We start from the raw sequence: 14,597 nt of genomic DNA on the forward strand, positions 1-14,597 counted from the left end.
AATGACATACAAGACAGGAGACCAGTGGATGCGTCAAGACACCCCCACTCGGTACTGTCAAGAAGTACTGCTGCTGCTTGTGGAAACTCCTCTCAGACTCTTGGAAAAGACAAGAGTGAGAAAATCCACACTCTCTTGGGGCAAGAAAGAAAATGAAACACCCCCTCCCAACTTCCTAAAGTCAACAGAGGTCAGGAGTACTGAGCAAACACTCACCCACGTTCCTCAGAGGAGCCCAAGTCCCAGACCAGGGCCCGAGAACCAAGAGGCCCACGTCAGCTCATCGACAACATTCCCACAAACTCCACCCTCCACTCAAACCACAGCATCATTTCTCCTCCTTTTCAGAGCTCCTCAATGTGACCAGTAAAAAGGATCTCTAAGTGCCAGCTGCATTCAGAATGACTGAGGGCGATGCTGACCCCCAGATAAGCTGTACTTGTAGCTCCATCCATGGGGAAACAGGATGCTATCAGTTAACGTCCATGTGGCACTGTCTTCGGGGGTAAAATAAAGTTCAGGGACCTCCCCAGTGGCTCAGTGGTAAAAGAATCCACCTGCTGATGCAGGAGACACGAGTTCGAAGCCTGGTCCACAGAGATCACACATCCTTTGGAGAGACAAAGCCGGGACGAGGCAACTACTGAGCTCGAATTCCATGACAAGAGAAGCCCCTGCTCGCTGCTGCTAGAGAAAGCAAGCGTGACCGCAGGGAAGACCCAGCACCACCAAAAAGGCAAGCATCTCAAACGGGTAGAGTCAAGACTCTACAGAACTTTCCTGGGACAATGGAAACAGCCATACTCTGCGCTGTCCAGGGTACTAGCAGCTAGCCCCACAGGGTGCAATGGAGCAACGGGTTGTATTGCATTGTCATTAACTTTTGACCTGTGGTGTTGGAGAAGACTCTTGAGAGTCCCTTAGACTGCAAGGAGATCCAACCAGTCCATCCTGAAGGAGATCCGTCCTGAAAATGCATTGGAAGGACTGATGCTAAAGCTGAAACTCCAATCCTTTGGCCATCTGATGCAAAGAGCCGACTCATTGGAAAAGACACTGACGCTGGGAAAGATTGAAGGTGGGAGGAGAAGGGGATGACAGAGGATGAGATGGTTTCATGGCATCACTGACTCAGTGGGTATGAGTTTGAGTAAACTCCAGGAGTTGGTGATGGAAAGGGAGGCCTGGCATGCTACAGTCCATGGGGTCTCAAAGAGTCAGACACGACTGAGCAAGTGAACTGTGACCCTCATGCTGACCCTCTGGCCCTTGGGGGGCCGGAAAGTCCACAGCAAGTTAAAAATCCAAGTGACCACTGGAGGGGGTGGGAGGTTGTGGGGGTCCTCTCCGTTTTAGTCCCAGCTGCCAGAGTGGGGAGCAGGGTCAAGGCCGCCGGGGGGCGGGGCGAGACGGGGGCACATGTTCACATCAAGGAAGGATGCACGGGACCTTCCGGCAGTTGCAGGGAGCCCTAAACAGGGCAAGAAGGTAGGGAGAGACACTACCTGGCAGCATTCTCGTCCTGGATGAGCAGAGGGGGCTTGTCCGTCAGCTTCTGCGGCGCGAACTGCGGCGACGGCGAGCGCGAGCTGTCCATGGCGGAGGTCTGCAGGGGCCGGAACGGGGCGGGAAGCAGCGCCTCCCGCCAGGGCCGGGCCGTGGGCTCCTCCACGCGCCGCGTGCTCCGCGTGTCCACCGCCTCCGAGGAGGCCACGGAGGTGTGAGGCCGGCTGGGCGTGTCCCCTGGCGGCGGCCAGAGCTCGCGCTTGGGCGGCTGTGGCCTCTGTAGGGCGGGTCTCCGGGCTGTCGCGGCGGCGCTCAGGGGCCGGGGCTCCTGCCCCTGGGCGGGTGGCTCCAGGGGCGTGCGCGGCTCCAGGTACCGGTAATCGCGAGGGAGAGTGCCCGCCCGGCCGCGGGCCTCCAGGGACACCTCGGGCCCTTCCCTGCTGCCAGGGGGTTCAGAGGTTTGCCGGGGGTCCCGCAGTGCTCCTGGGTGGTCCTCCGAACGCTGACCATCTGCTTGTCTAGGGGAAGCAAGGAAGAAGAATGAGCCAAGGGTTCCTGTGAACTCTCTCCTCCCCAACCCGACTGCGCCCTTCTGTGAAGGGCATGGGTAACTTCCCTTCAATGACTTTAAGGAATTAAATCCACCCATGTCTGCCCACGCCAGTCCCCGCTGCAATTGCAAACGGGCAGACATCAGGTGCAAACACACATGAGGCAGTACTCTGGCACGTCATACCAGAGAAGAGGAGGTACACAGACGGCGCACACACATGGGCACACACACTGCCATATGGGGGCAAAATACAATTCACACAAACATTAAACAAAACATGGGTGTGAAAATACTCAAACGGTGATATGGAGAAATACTCACTTCACACTGCAACAGTATTTTTATGGGACTTATTTCAGGAAATTGCCATATACAAAGGGATAAAACCTTTTTTGGGGAGGGAGAAGGAAATGGCAACTCACTCCAGAATCCTTACCTGGAAAACCCCATGGAAGGAGGAGCCTGGTATGCTATAGTCCATGGGGTTGCAAAGATTCGGACACGACTGAGTGACAAACTCTTTCACTTCTCACCCATTTCCATATCCAGTTCTAGCTTTCCCTAACACATACTTAACGCATACACACACACATACACACACACACCCTGGGAAAACACACGCAGGCATTCTGTACATGCATATGAAAGTGAAAGTGAAGTTGCTCAGTCGTGTCTGACTCGTTGTGACCCCCATGGACTGCAGCACGCCAGGCCTCCCTGTCCATCACCAACTCCTGGAGCTTGCTCAAAGTCATGTCCATTGAGTCAGGAATACCATCCAACCAACTCATCCTCTGTCATCCTCTTCTCCTCCTGCCTTCAATCTTTCCCAGCATCAGGGTCTTTTCTAATGAATCAGCTCTTTGCATCAGGTGGCCAAAGTATTGACGCTTCAGCATCAGTCCTTCCAATGAATATTCAGGACTGATTTCCTTCAGGATGGACTGGTTGGATCTCCCTGCAGTCCAAGAGACTTCTCAAGAGTCTTCTCCAACACCACAGTGCCAAAGCATCAATGCTTTGGTAGCCATTCCCTTCTCCAGGGGATCTTCCCAACCCAGGGATAGAACCCGGGTCTCCCACATTGCAGGCAGATGCTTGACCATCTGAGCCACCGGGGAAGCTGAAGCTTTATGATGTATATTGTACATGCATATATATATCTACGCCATAATTAAAGCTCATGGGTGTTACAATAACCAAACTCCCAACAAATGAGCCAGCCATGCGTCTGCTGCTTTGTCCTGAAACATTCTTCTGACCTGAGCCATCAAATGAGCCTCGGACATACCCTTCCGTCCACGGGAAGAGCTGTCTTCTGTTGAGACGACCTCAGGGCTGTTAGAGGAGACTCCAGGAGATGGCAGTGATCAGCCAGCCAGCAGGCAGAGCATAAGCGCAAGAGGAGCTGTCACCTACTGCCTGACGTGCGGGACGGGATAGTTCTGCACACACAACCAGCACCCGCTCAGCGCCCAGGAGGTGCATCTGCTCTAGACCTTGCCGTTGCAGCCGGCCCCACCCCATCCAGATGGCTGCGCTGAGAGCTGAGTTCCCTAGGCATGTTTCTCTTGCTGTGTCCTCAGGAGAAAGGTCCCTTCCGGGTTCCATGGCTGGTCTACAGGAGACCACCGACTTCCTCCCCCAAGTTCCCCAGCGTCCCCTGTCGTCTAGCGGGGGCCGGACTCTGCAACTGTCCTGCTTGTGAGCCCAAAGACAGCAGCTCAGAGGGTTCGGTAACTGGACGAAGACATCAGATCACCAGTCATCCCGCGGGACCCCGCAAGTGGGCAGGTTTGTTCTCCACTTTCAGCTTAACTGACTTCCCTGGTGCCTCAGATGGGTAAAGAATCTGCCTACAATGTGGGAGACCTGGGTTCAATCCCTGGGTCGGGAAGATCCCCTGGAGAAGGCAATGGCAACCCACTCTAGTACACTTGCCTGGAGAAAATCCCATGGACAGAGGACCTTGGTGGGCTACAGTCCATGGGGTCGCAAAGAGTCGGACATGACTGAGCCACTTCACTCACTTCCTGATTAATAAAATATTAACCCAGCTTAGGGAATTTAGTTTAAAACAAACAAGTAAAAAAAAAAAAAAACAAAAAGCCAGGTAATTCCCTGGTGGTCCAGTGGTTCAAACTCGGTGCCTTGACTGCAGAGGGCCTGGGTTCATTGCTGCTCGGGGAACCAAGATGCCACAAGCCACACGGGGAGGCCAGAAAAACTAACCAAAATAGGCATTATGTTGAGAAAAGAAACGTTCACACATTGAGCAGTCTGGCGAAGTCAGTCTGCTGAAATGAGAGTTAACTTGAATGTTCTGCCAACTCAAACAGCCTAAGAAAGGTACCCTTGTATGTCGGCATTAAATACTAAAAGTAAAGGGCAGGCGGCAGTTGTAAGGTGAAGTCTTTCCTGCTGGGTCCGGGGGTTAAGAATCTGCCCGCCTATGCCCGGGACATGGGTTCAATCCCCGGGGGGCCGGGAAGATTTCACCTGCCGTCGTGGGGCAACAAGGCTCGGGGGGCCACAACTACTCAGCCCGGGGGTTCCTCGACAAGAGAAGCCAAGTGTCACACCTAGAAAGTAGCCCCCCACGTCGCCGCAACTAGAGAAAGCCCATGCAACAACAGAGAGCCAGTGTAGCCAAAAATAAAGTCACTGATTTTTTAAAAAAAGTTATCCAAACAGCTTGAACGATGCAATGGATGGTTCAGAGGACAATACACAGTCCAGCAGGTGTCTGCATACAAAAGATGGAACAGCCTTTAGACAACAATCAGAGGAGGGTGACTCTTGGCTCAGACATCCTGTCACCCACTATCACCTCTGGCCAGCCAGGGAAAAGCCAACATAAGACATAATAGACGTAGGTTCGATCCCTGGGTCGGGAAGATTCCCCTGGAGGAGGGAACGGCGCGCACACACACACACACACAAATATTACTTAGCCATGAATAAAAGAATGAAATGATGCCATTTGCAGCAACACGGATGGACCTGGAGATTAACGTACTAAATGAAATAAGTATGCCAGAGAAAGACAGATACCGTATGATATCACTTACATGCGGAATCTTAAAAAATGATACAAACAGACTTACTTATAAAACAGAAACAGACTCACAGACATACAAAACAAAATTAAGATTACAACAGGCCACAGCGGGGATAAATCTGAAGTCTGGGATTAACAGATACACACTAGGATAAACAACAAGGACCTACTGTATAGCACAGGGAAACTGTATTCAATACCTTATAATAATCTCTATGTATAACTGAATCCTTCTGCTGTACACCTGAAACACTGCAGAGCAACTATACTTTAATTTAAAAAAAAAAATCTAACCCTAACCAACCATCCCCTGGGGTAGGAAAGGGTAACCCACTCCAGTATTCTTGCCTGGAAAAGTCCATGGGCAGAGGAGGCTGGTGGGCTACAGTCCGTGGGGTGGCAAAGAGTTAGACACAACCAAGCATGCACACATACAACCAGTCACCAGTGTTTAGGTTCCTCCAAAAACTAAAAAAGCTAGTGTATGACCGTGTCATCCCACTCCTGGGCATATACCCAGAGAAAAACATGATTTGAAAGGATACACACAGCCCAATATTCATTGCCCCACTACTGACAACAGGCAAGACATGGAAGCACCCTGAATGTCCACTGACGGATATATGTGATACATATATACAATGGAAGATTATTTGGTTTAATGAAACGATGCCATTTGCAGTCAGACAGAGAAAGAAAAATCTCAAAAATGATATTGCTTACACGTGGAATCTAAAATAAAAATGGTACAAATAAACTGATTTACGAAACATAACAGACTCACAGACTTAAGAGAACGAACTTAGGTTTACCAGGGGGAAAGGGTGGGAGAGGGACAGACCAGCTGGGAGGTAGGGATGGACATGTACACACAGCTATATTTAAAACGGATTACCGCCAAAGACCTACTGTACGGCCCAGGGAACTGTTCAGTATTCTACAGCAACCTAAATGGGAAAAAAGAATTTGAAGAAACAACAGACACAAGAACGTGTATACCGAATCACTCTGCTGTATACATGAAACTAACGCATTATTATTAATCAACTATGCTCCAATATAAAATTAAAAAAAAAAAAAAGGCCCCACTGTCAGCAGGAAGACAAACTGTAATGCACACAAGAAAAAATACAAACGTGCAGATAATAACACACGAAGAACTCTGCTAGTCACCAAGGAAATGCAGGTCAACAACAAAACACATTTGCCTGTCAAGTCACAGATTTAAAAAAAAATTTTTTTTTTTAAATTTATTTTTTTGGCTGCCTGGAGTCTTTGTGGTGGCATGCAGGATCTTCAAGCGCTGTGCATGGGCCCTCCAATTGTGGTGCACAGGTTTAGTTGCTCTGAGGCAGGTGGCACTCAGTCCGCCGACCAGGGATTGAACCCGCGTCCCCCGGCATTGCAAGGCAGTTTCTTAACCCCAGTCCCAAATCTTTTCCAAAAGACTGCTTGGCAATTCCACGTCCAGACTGTCCTCCTAAGGAAATGAATGATCGCAGGAGTATTTCACCACATACGCCTGCTGCGGTATTACTTTCCACTGGGAAAGACTGGGAACACATCCCTACAAGTCCACGGTGTTCCCACTGGGCGGCCGGATCTTAAGAGTGCCAGGCATCACAGGTGTACAAGGAAAAAAACGCTGTTTACATCAAGTATATAAAGGTGATCACATGTCCCAAAGGGGACACACTGCTCTCTCTGGATGTGATCCTGAGGACAATTTTCACTGTCTTCCTTCTGCCTTCCAGGCCTTCCATATGTTTTTATATTTTATGTATTCAAATTTTGGGGGGCCATACAGCTTGGCATGTGGGATCTTAACTCTTCAACTGGGGATGGAACCTATTCCCGCCTGCAGTTGAAGGTGAGAGTCTTAACCACCCGGCTGCCAGGGAAGTCCCTCTGTTTTTAATAAAAATGTTCTAATATTAGTAACACAGATTTTTGTTTCTTTTTTAAAGAAGGAAATGTTACTAAAGACTACAGAACAGCCTAGGGAACCGTACCCCCAGATAAATATGAATCCTGGCTCTCAGAAACAAACCTCAAGCTTATGAAATAAGGGGCCACTTTTGAACTCTGGGAAACTGTGTGGGAAAACATATTAAAATAAAGATAGGGCTTCCCTGGTGGCTCAGACAGTAAAGAATCCATCTGCAATGTGGGAGACCTGGGTTCGACCCCTGGGTTGGGAAGATCCCCTGGAGAAGGGATTGGCAACCCACTCCAGTATTCTGGCCTGGAGAATTCACTAGCCTGGTGGGGGGCTCCAGTCCATGGGTCAGACAGCTCTGAGCGACTAACACTTTCAGAAGAGCGTTAGCATCTCTGTAAACTAAGAGAAAACCATCTGCTTTAAGCGTCTCCCTTTTAGCACAATGTAGGTGACCCCAAATTTTTGAAAATACCATATCTCAGAATATTGTCTGATTGTTACTCAGCCGAACCATATTTAGAAACAGGTTATTTACTCAATAGGGTTCAGAAATTTATTGTACATGAAAATTTTACTTTATTCCTACATGTCTATCAGTCATATGCACTTATGTGTGCATGAGTACATATACTTACACGCTTGTGTGAATACATATATAACATGCATGCGTGTATACATATAGATGCAGGTGTGTCTGTATGTATACGTGTTAAATACTTTCCTTGAATTTCCAGTTATTCTACTTAAAAAAATTGTACACTTTATCATTATTATTATTGTTACTATTCTGGCTGAGTCACAAGGCATGTGAAACCTCAGTCGCCTGCACCAGGGACGGAACCCACACCCCCTGCCTTGGAAGGCAAAGTCCTAACCACTGGACCACCAGGGAAGCCCCATCGTTATTTTATTGTGAATGGCCTCCAAATATGTGTAAGAGCCCACCGGCTGGACTTTGTTAACAGTCCTTAAATAACACAGGGCATGTAAAGCTGCACCCAAGAGAACTTCATTTGCTAGCAGCTAACTTGATCACAGAACAGCTAAGTAGGTGTATCTGGCAAGCACGCTTGCAATGCATCAAGCACCTCTTGCAGACAGAAAAGCCCAGTCTGCTGACAAGAGCCCATTTTATCAATAATCGGATCTCAAAGAAAACACACACACACACACGTGTGTGTGTGTGTGTGTGTATGTGTGTGAGATATAAGTCTTCACTCACATGAATATTGGTAGCAACTGACCGCAACAAGACAACCCAGGAATCTGGATGTGTTATGCAAGGGGAATTTAAGCTCCTGGCTTCTCTCCCTGAGAATCGAAAATGATCACGGCTGAATGGATCCTTAGAAATCATTTAACCCCAACTCCCTATTTCACGGATGAAGAAACAGAAAGTCACATCCACGGGGGCTTAGGACCTGTGTCCGCAGTCTCACAGCCTGCCTAAGAGGGGTCCGTATCTGTCTCGCCGCCCCGGAAACCCACGTGACAATTCCTCCACACTGTGCTGCTGGTGCGCTGGCCCTGGGACATGACAGCAAGTGAGAGAAGCAGGTCTGGCATCCGAAACAGGTCGACACACAGGCTGTGCTGGTCTGCAGGACCTTTCATCACGAGACGTGCTAGGAGCCAGCAGGAATCCCCACCCAGACGAACGTCCAGCCACACGGCACGAGAGAAAGCCCCATTAGGAAGCTGTGTGAATCCACACCGCCGTATTTGCAATGGATGACCACCAAGGACCTGCTGCGCAGCACCAGGAACTCTGCTCAGGGTCATGTGGCAATCTTGTGAGGTCCAAGATGTATAGGTGAGAAGCCTTTGTGAACCTCTAAGGAATTGAACCTCTGGAAGGAAAGTCAGAAAACACAACTGGGCACGGACCGGGGAGAGGCAGGCTCACCCTGGTGGACACAAAACACCAGCTCTTTGTTGCTAGTGCTTCCCCACCTACACCTTGCTAAATTTTCATCCGTACAAGAGGAGGAGAATTCAAGGCAGTGAGGAGTAAAGCAAATGCATGCTGAGGGCCACACGGAGTAGTAGCTTCTCCAACCTGCAAAACCCCAATGCGGCTCGAAGAACAGTCAGTTTATGCCAAACACCCACCCGTCAGCATACGTGACAGGGTCACATGTCACCCCAGCTGGGCAGGACAAGCCTTATCCAACTTGTATGGTCAACATCCATATGGATGGTCATTTCTAATACTCCTTTTAAAAATATTATTTTTAATTGGAGGATAATTGCTTTACAACATTGTATTAGCTTCTGCTGGACAACAATGCGAATCAGCCATGTGTATACATATATCCCCTCCCTCTTGAACCTCCCTCACTTCCCCCCTCCCACCCCTGTAGGTCATCACAGAACACCGAGCAGAGCTCCTTGTGTTATACGGTAGCTATTTCACCCATGGTATGGTATACATGCTAATACTCCTTTAATAAATGGCTTTTCTGTGTTTCGTTCATGCATTCACGAATGACAATATTCCTGCAAATATTTTCCCATAAGTGGTATATGTTTGTTGGGTTCATGTGTGTGCATGTGTGTGTGTACGTGAGAAAGACGGAAAGGATGAAATGTCTCTCCACTATGCTTGACAGAAAGAAGCACAGAGATGTCCAAGTTTCTACCATCCGGAAAATATGCTTCTGCAAAGTAATGATAAAATATATATATTTCTAATATACACCCTCCAAGATTCTGGTTTCCAAGGGAAAAGAAACTATGTCTATACCATTCATCACAACTCGACCCAATCTTTTATTTATTTTATGACTTGGTAACATATCATTTCCCCTTCATTCATTGTGTAGGTCTTCAGACAATGTATACGGCAGCACGTTGTTATGAACGCTGCCAGGTAGCTTTCTGAAAACCTTCCTCCAAACCCCCTTTCCCCTTGACGGTTCACCTAGGCATGACCACCACTTCAGGCACGATCCACTTTCAAGAAGACTCCCACCCAGGGGAGTCAGTTCCTGCAGACTCAGACTGCGGCAGTTTCTCTGTGAAAACGGCATCTTCCCGCCACACACACCAAAGTGTGCTGGAGCAAAGCAAAACCGTTTCAATTACTTAGAAATATGGCCAAAATGAGTAACACCTTTCATTTATCACAATAAAAAAAAGGCAAAAAAACCCCCCAAAAAACCAATCCCACAGCATATATGCAGCAAAACCCCGTAAAGACTGCATGTCTCTCGATGGGCACAATCAAAAAAGAGCACAAATCCAATCATTGCAAAATGCTCACAACCAACCTCAAGCACTTTTCTCTATTTACATTTTATTTTTTTCACTGCAATCAGCAGGCTAGGAGCGAATTCACCCACCAAGCACTTTTTTTCATGACTCAACACGCACATCTGATTTCCCTGCCTTTTCTTTCCCCCCATTCTGCTGCGGCTGACTCACCATTTCCTTTCTCCATCCATATTCAAAGCCTCCTGTTGTGAAAATGCTTATTTCTTACTGTTATGGAAAAAGAAAAAAGGGCACAGCAAGCAAGTGTCTTCATGCAGGGCTGGCGCCCTCCAAGGCTTGCCTCCTGGGGGACCCCTGGGGACCCTTGGGCAAGGGAAGCAGGTCTGCAGATCCCACTGAGGCGCTCGCCCCCCCTATGCCAAGGGCTCCCAGTCACCCCGGCTCGCCGTCAGCAGCACAGTCCCAAGAACGCACATGTCTACGGGCGCGCGCACACACACACACTACAGGCTCGCGTGCCTGCACGCAGACTGAGCTCCAGCGGACTCTGCACCCCCCATCTGCACGATTTAACCATCCGGCAGAACAATACGCAGGGAGCCCATCTGCCGGTCTCCCCCAGATCCAACCCCCACCCACAACTCGCTCCCTTACCTCCCGCCCCGACCCCCGGAGCTGGCAACTTGCTCTTCAAAGCAGGAGAACAAACGGGGCGCGAGCAGCTTGCAAGCCCGGAAAAGCAGCCTTGCCCTGAAGACACCCAGAGATGGGGGTGGCGGGGGTACCCGGCTGGCTTACCCGCGCTCCGCCCTCCGCGAGCGCGCCTGGCGGCCTGACTGCGTCCGCTGCCGCCTAGCGATGGACAAGTCCACGCAGGCTCCCTCCGACTGCAACCCCGGGGGCCTCCAGGCTCCCCGGTGACTTCGCTGGCAAATCCCGAGGCCAAACCCCCAAAGCCTGGTCCTCCAGGAGCCTGTCTTCCTTTTTATCACTTCAAAGTGATAGGGGAAAAAAAAAAAAAAAAAGCTCTGTCCACTCGATTGCGCAGCGTTTTATCCTCTAACTTGTGCCCGTTCAATCTCACAACCTTAAGGTCAGACGGAACAATGAAGTTGAAAAAAACAAAACAAAACAAAACAAAACCAACATTCAATAGCCCATTTAGCGTCTATCTGTGTTTTGGGGGTTTATGACACACTCGGTAGGAATGCGATCAGAACAACTAACAGAGTGTCTCTGGAAGTTTTACTGCCTAGAAGGCATTGTGTGCAGACCACCAAGGGGTCGCAGGCTGACCCTGACCCAACCCGTCCCTTCACAATGATCTATGTTTAAAGCCCCTACACCACCCTCCCCAGACAGCCTGAGACCCTGGGTGCTCACCACCCCTCAAACACTCAGGAAGTGCCCCCCACCAGGGTCCCTAACAGCCCCTTCTCACACAGACTACCTTGACCCTCTCCAGCCCAGCACTTACCCTTCAGGTCCAAGGTTCACCACCGGCTTCAACCTCTTCAAAATGCACCCCAATTAACTTTGCATTCTTGCTCAATGAAACAAACAACCCACACCACTTTCAATATCCCCTGAATTGTGGCTGTTTTTGGCTCCCCTGGTGGCTCAGACAGTAAAGAATCACCTGCAGTGCAGGGGATCCGAGTTCAATCCCTGGGTTGGGAAGATCCCCCCACCCCCAGAGAAGAGAATGGCAACCCATTCCAGTACTCTTGCCTGGGGAAATTCCATGGACAGAGGAGCCTGGTGGGCTAGAGTCCGTACAGTTTTAACAAGTCAGACACCACTGAGAGACTAACACACACATGTGGCTATTTTAACTAAAGGTGACTTTCTTTTTGCACCTACTTGATCTTAGACACTGTGCTGCTCCATTACTGTTACACACATTAAACTTTCACATGAATCTGCAAGGAAGGTCGTTGGTATGTTTATCTCCAGGCCAGCATACTAGTGAGTGAAAGTCACTCAGTCGTGTCCGACTCTTTGTGACCCCATGGACTATAAAGTTCATGGGATTCTCCAGGCCAGAATACTGGAGTGGGTAGCCTTTCCCTTCTCCAGAGGATCCTTCCAACCCAGGGATCGAACCAGTGTCTCCTGCATTGCAGGCGGATTCTTTACCAGCTGAGGCACAAGGGAAGCCAAATAATGTATTAATTAAGTATGCTATTCACCGCCACTACATTTTAATAAAATAGAATTAACCCACTGAAATAATGTCGTAATGTCACAGTAAGTTGGGAACTGCTGAGGCAGGCCACAAACATCAGGAAGCAAACTAAAGACAGGTGGGCATGAAAGAATTCTGATGGTGACAAGGCAACCAAGTACGTTAAGTCTATGCAGATGCTGAATATAAAAGTTAATATCTGGGAACTCTGGGGTTTTCACGTTGCTGTTTAGTCGCTAAGTCATGTCTGACTCTTGTGACCCCTTGGACCAGGCTCCTCTGTCCATGGGATTTTCCAGGCAAGAACACTGGAGTGGATTCTCCTCCAGGGGAATCTTCCTGACCCAGGGATCGAACCTGGGCCTCCTGCATTGGCAGGCGGATCTTTACGGACTGAGTCACTAGGGAAACCATGTTCCAGGGAAGACTAGTTATTGGGACGTTATTAGCAAGCTTAGCTGGCTTGATGCAACCACACAGAAAAGAAGAGAGTGGATTTGAACCTGTTTTCTCCCCCCAAAGCCCACATTCTTCACACTTGTTTGTTTTTTAAGTAATTTTATTTATTTGTTTTTGGTGGTGCCGTGTTTTCATTGCTGCAGACTTTCTCCAGCTGCAGTGATCTGGGGCTACTCCCCAGTTGTGGGGTGTGGCCTTCTCGTTGCAGAGCATGGGTTCTATGGCACACGAATTTCAGCACTTGCAGCTCCTGGGCTCAATAGTTGTGGCTTAGCTGCTCCGCGGCATGTGAGATCTGCCTGGCTAGGGATCGAACCTGTGTCTCCTGCATTGACAGGTGGATTCTTTACCACTGAGCCTCCAGGGAGGCCCCTGCACACTGGTTTTCATCTCCGTGTATTATTTTACCAAGCCTAGGACCCATCACTACCCGAGGGTGCCATCCACCCAAGGCCAGCCGCATATCTCAGAGCAGAACCCAAGGCCGTCCATATTAACAGGCATCCACGAAGAGCCTAGTGGCTTTCCTGGGGGCTTCTCTGGGGGTCCAGGGGCTAAGACTTCATGCTCCCAAGAAAGGGACCTAGGTTCAATCCCGGATCAGGGAACTAAGATCCCACATGCCGTCCCTAAGAGTTTGCATGCCCCCCACTAAAGATTCCACATGCCACAGTTAAGAGCTGGTGCAGCCAAATAAATGAGGTTCACACATGACATTTACAAGCTAACTCGAAATGCCATGAGGAAAGCTACTCCAACACTTCCTTTCAGAATGCTTTTAGATTTACAGAAAAATTACAAGAGAACGTTCCCTACACCCGTTTTCCCTGCTGTCAACACATTAGTACATTTGCCATAAGTGTATGCCACAATTAGTACAATTGGCATAATTGCCATTAGGACGTTTGACTACGTTGCTAAGTCGTATCCGACTCTTTGAGACCCCTGGGACTGCAGCACGCCAGGCTTCCCTGTACTCTGCTATCTCCTGGCGTTTACTCAAACTGAGTCCACTGAGTCAGTGATACCATCCAACCAACTCATCACACTGCAGACTTCGTTTTGTATACTGCCAGCCCCAACCCTAGACTTGCCCGTTTCTCCAAGGAGCCCTGGATCTTTTAATGGAAAAGCAGAGACATCACTTTGCCGACAAGGATCCGTCTAGTAAAAGCTACGGTTTTTCCAGTAGTCACCTTCGGATGTGAGAGTTGGACCATAAAGAAGGCTGAGCACCGAAGAATCGATGCTTTCGAACTGTTGTGTTGGAGAAGACTTGAGAGTCCCTTGGAGAGCAAGATCAAACCAGTCAATCCTTAAGGAAATCAACCCTGAGTATTCATTGGAAGGACTGATGCTGAAGCTGAAGCTCCAATACGTTGGCCACCTGATGCAAAGAACTGACTCATTGGAAAAGACCCTGATGCCGGCAAAGACTGAGGGCAGGATAAGGGGGTGACAGAGGATGAGAGGGTTGGATGGCATCACCGACTTAATGGACATGAGTCTGAGCAAGCTCTGGGAGATGGTGATAGACAGGGAAGCCTGACCTGCTGCAGTCCATGGGGTCGCAAAGAGTCAGACACGACTGAGCCACTGAACTGAACAGAACTGAGCCACACCCAGCCCTTCAGGGACCGTCCACACCTGCTCCCAGGTCACAATGGCAGAG

At 49.2% G+C, this 14,597-nt stretch overlaps 1 protein-coding gene across 6 annotated transcripts in view; it reads right to left on the reverse strand.

Annotated features, from left to right (window-relative positions):
• The window catches only part of SHROOM2 (shroom family member 2), a 142,035-nt gene that overhangs the window by 19,760 nt on the left and 107,678 nt on the right, over positions 1 to 14,597 (reverse strand). For 4 of the 6 annotated variants that reach the window (XM_002700461.6, XM_024988426.2, XM_024988425.2 and 1 more), the window contains one exon: positions 1,506 to 2,024. In XM_002700461.6, coding sequence (XP_002700507.3) covers positions 1,506 to 2,024 — 519 coding nt within the window. The other 2 variants (XM_024988429.2, XM_024988428.2) reach the window with 2 other exon arrangements.

The sequence above is a fragment of the Bos taurus genome, chromosome X (assembly GCF_002263795.3).
Source record: "Bos taurus isolate L1 Dominette 01449 registration number 42190680 breed Hereford chromosome X, ARS-UCD2.0, whole genome shotgun sequence".
NCBI classification, from domain to species: domain Eukaryota; kingdom Metazoa; phylum Chordata; class Mammalia; order Artiodactyla; family Bovidae; genus Bos; species Bos taurus.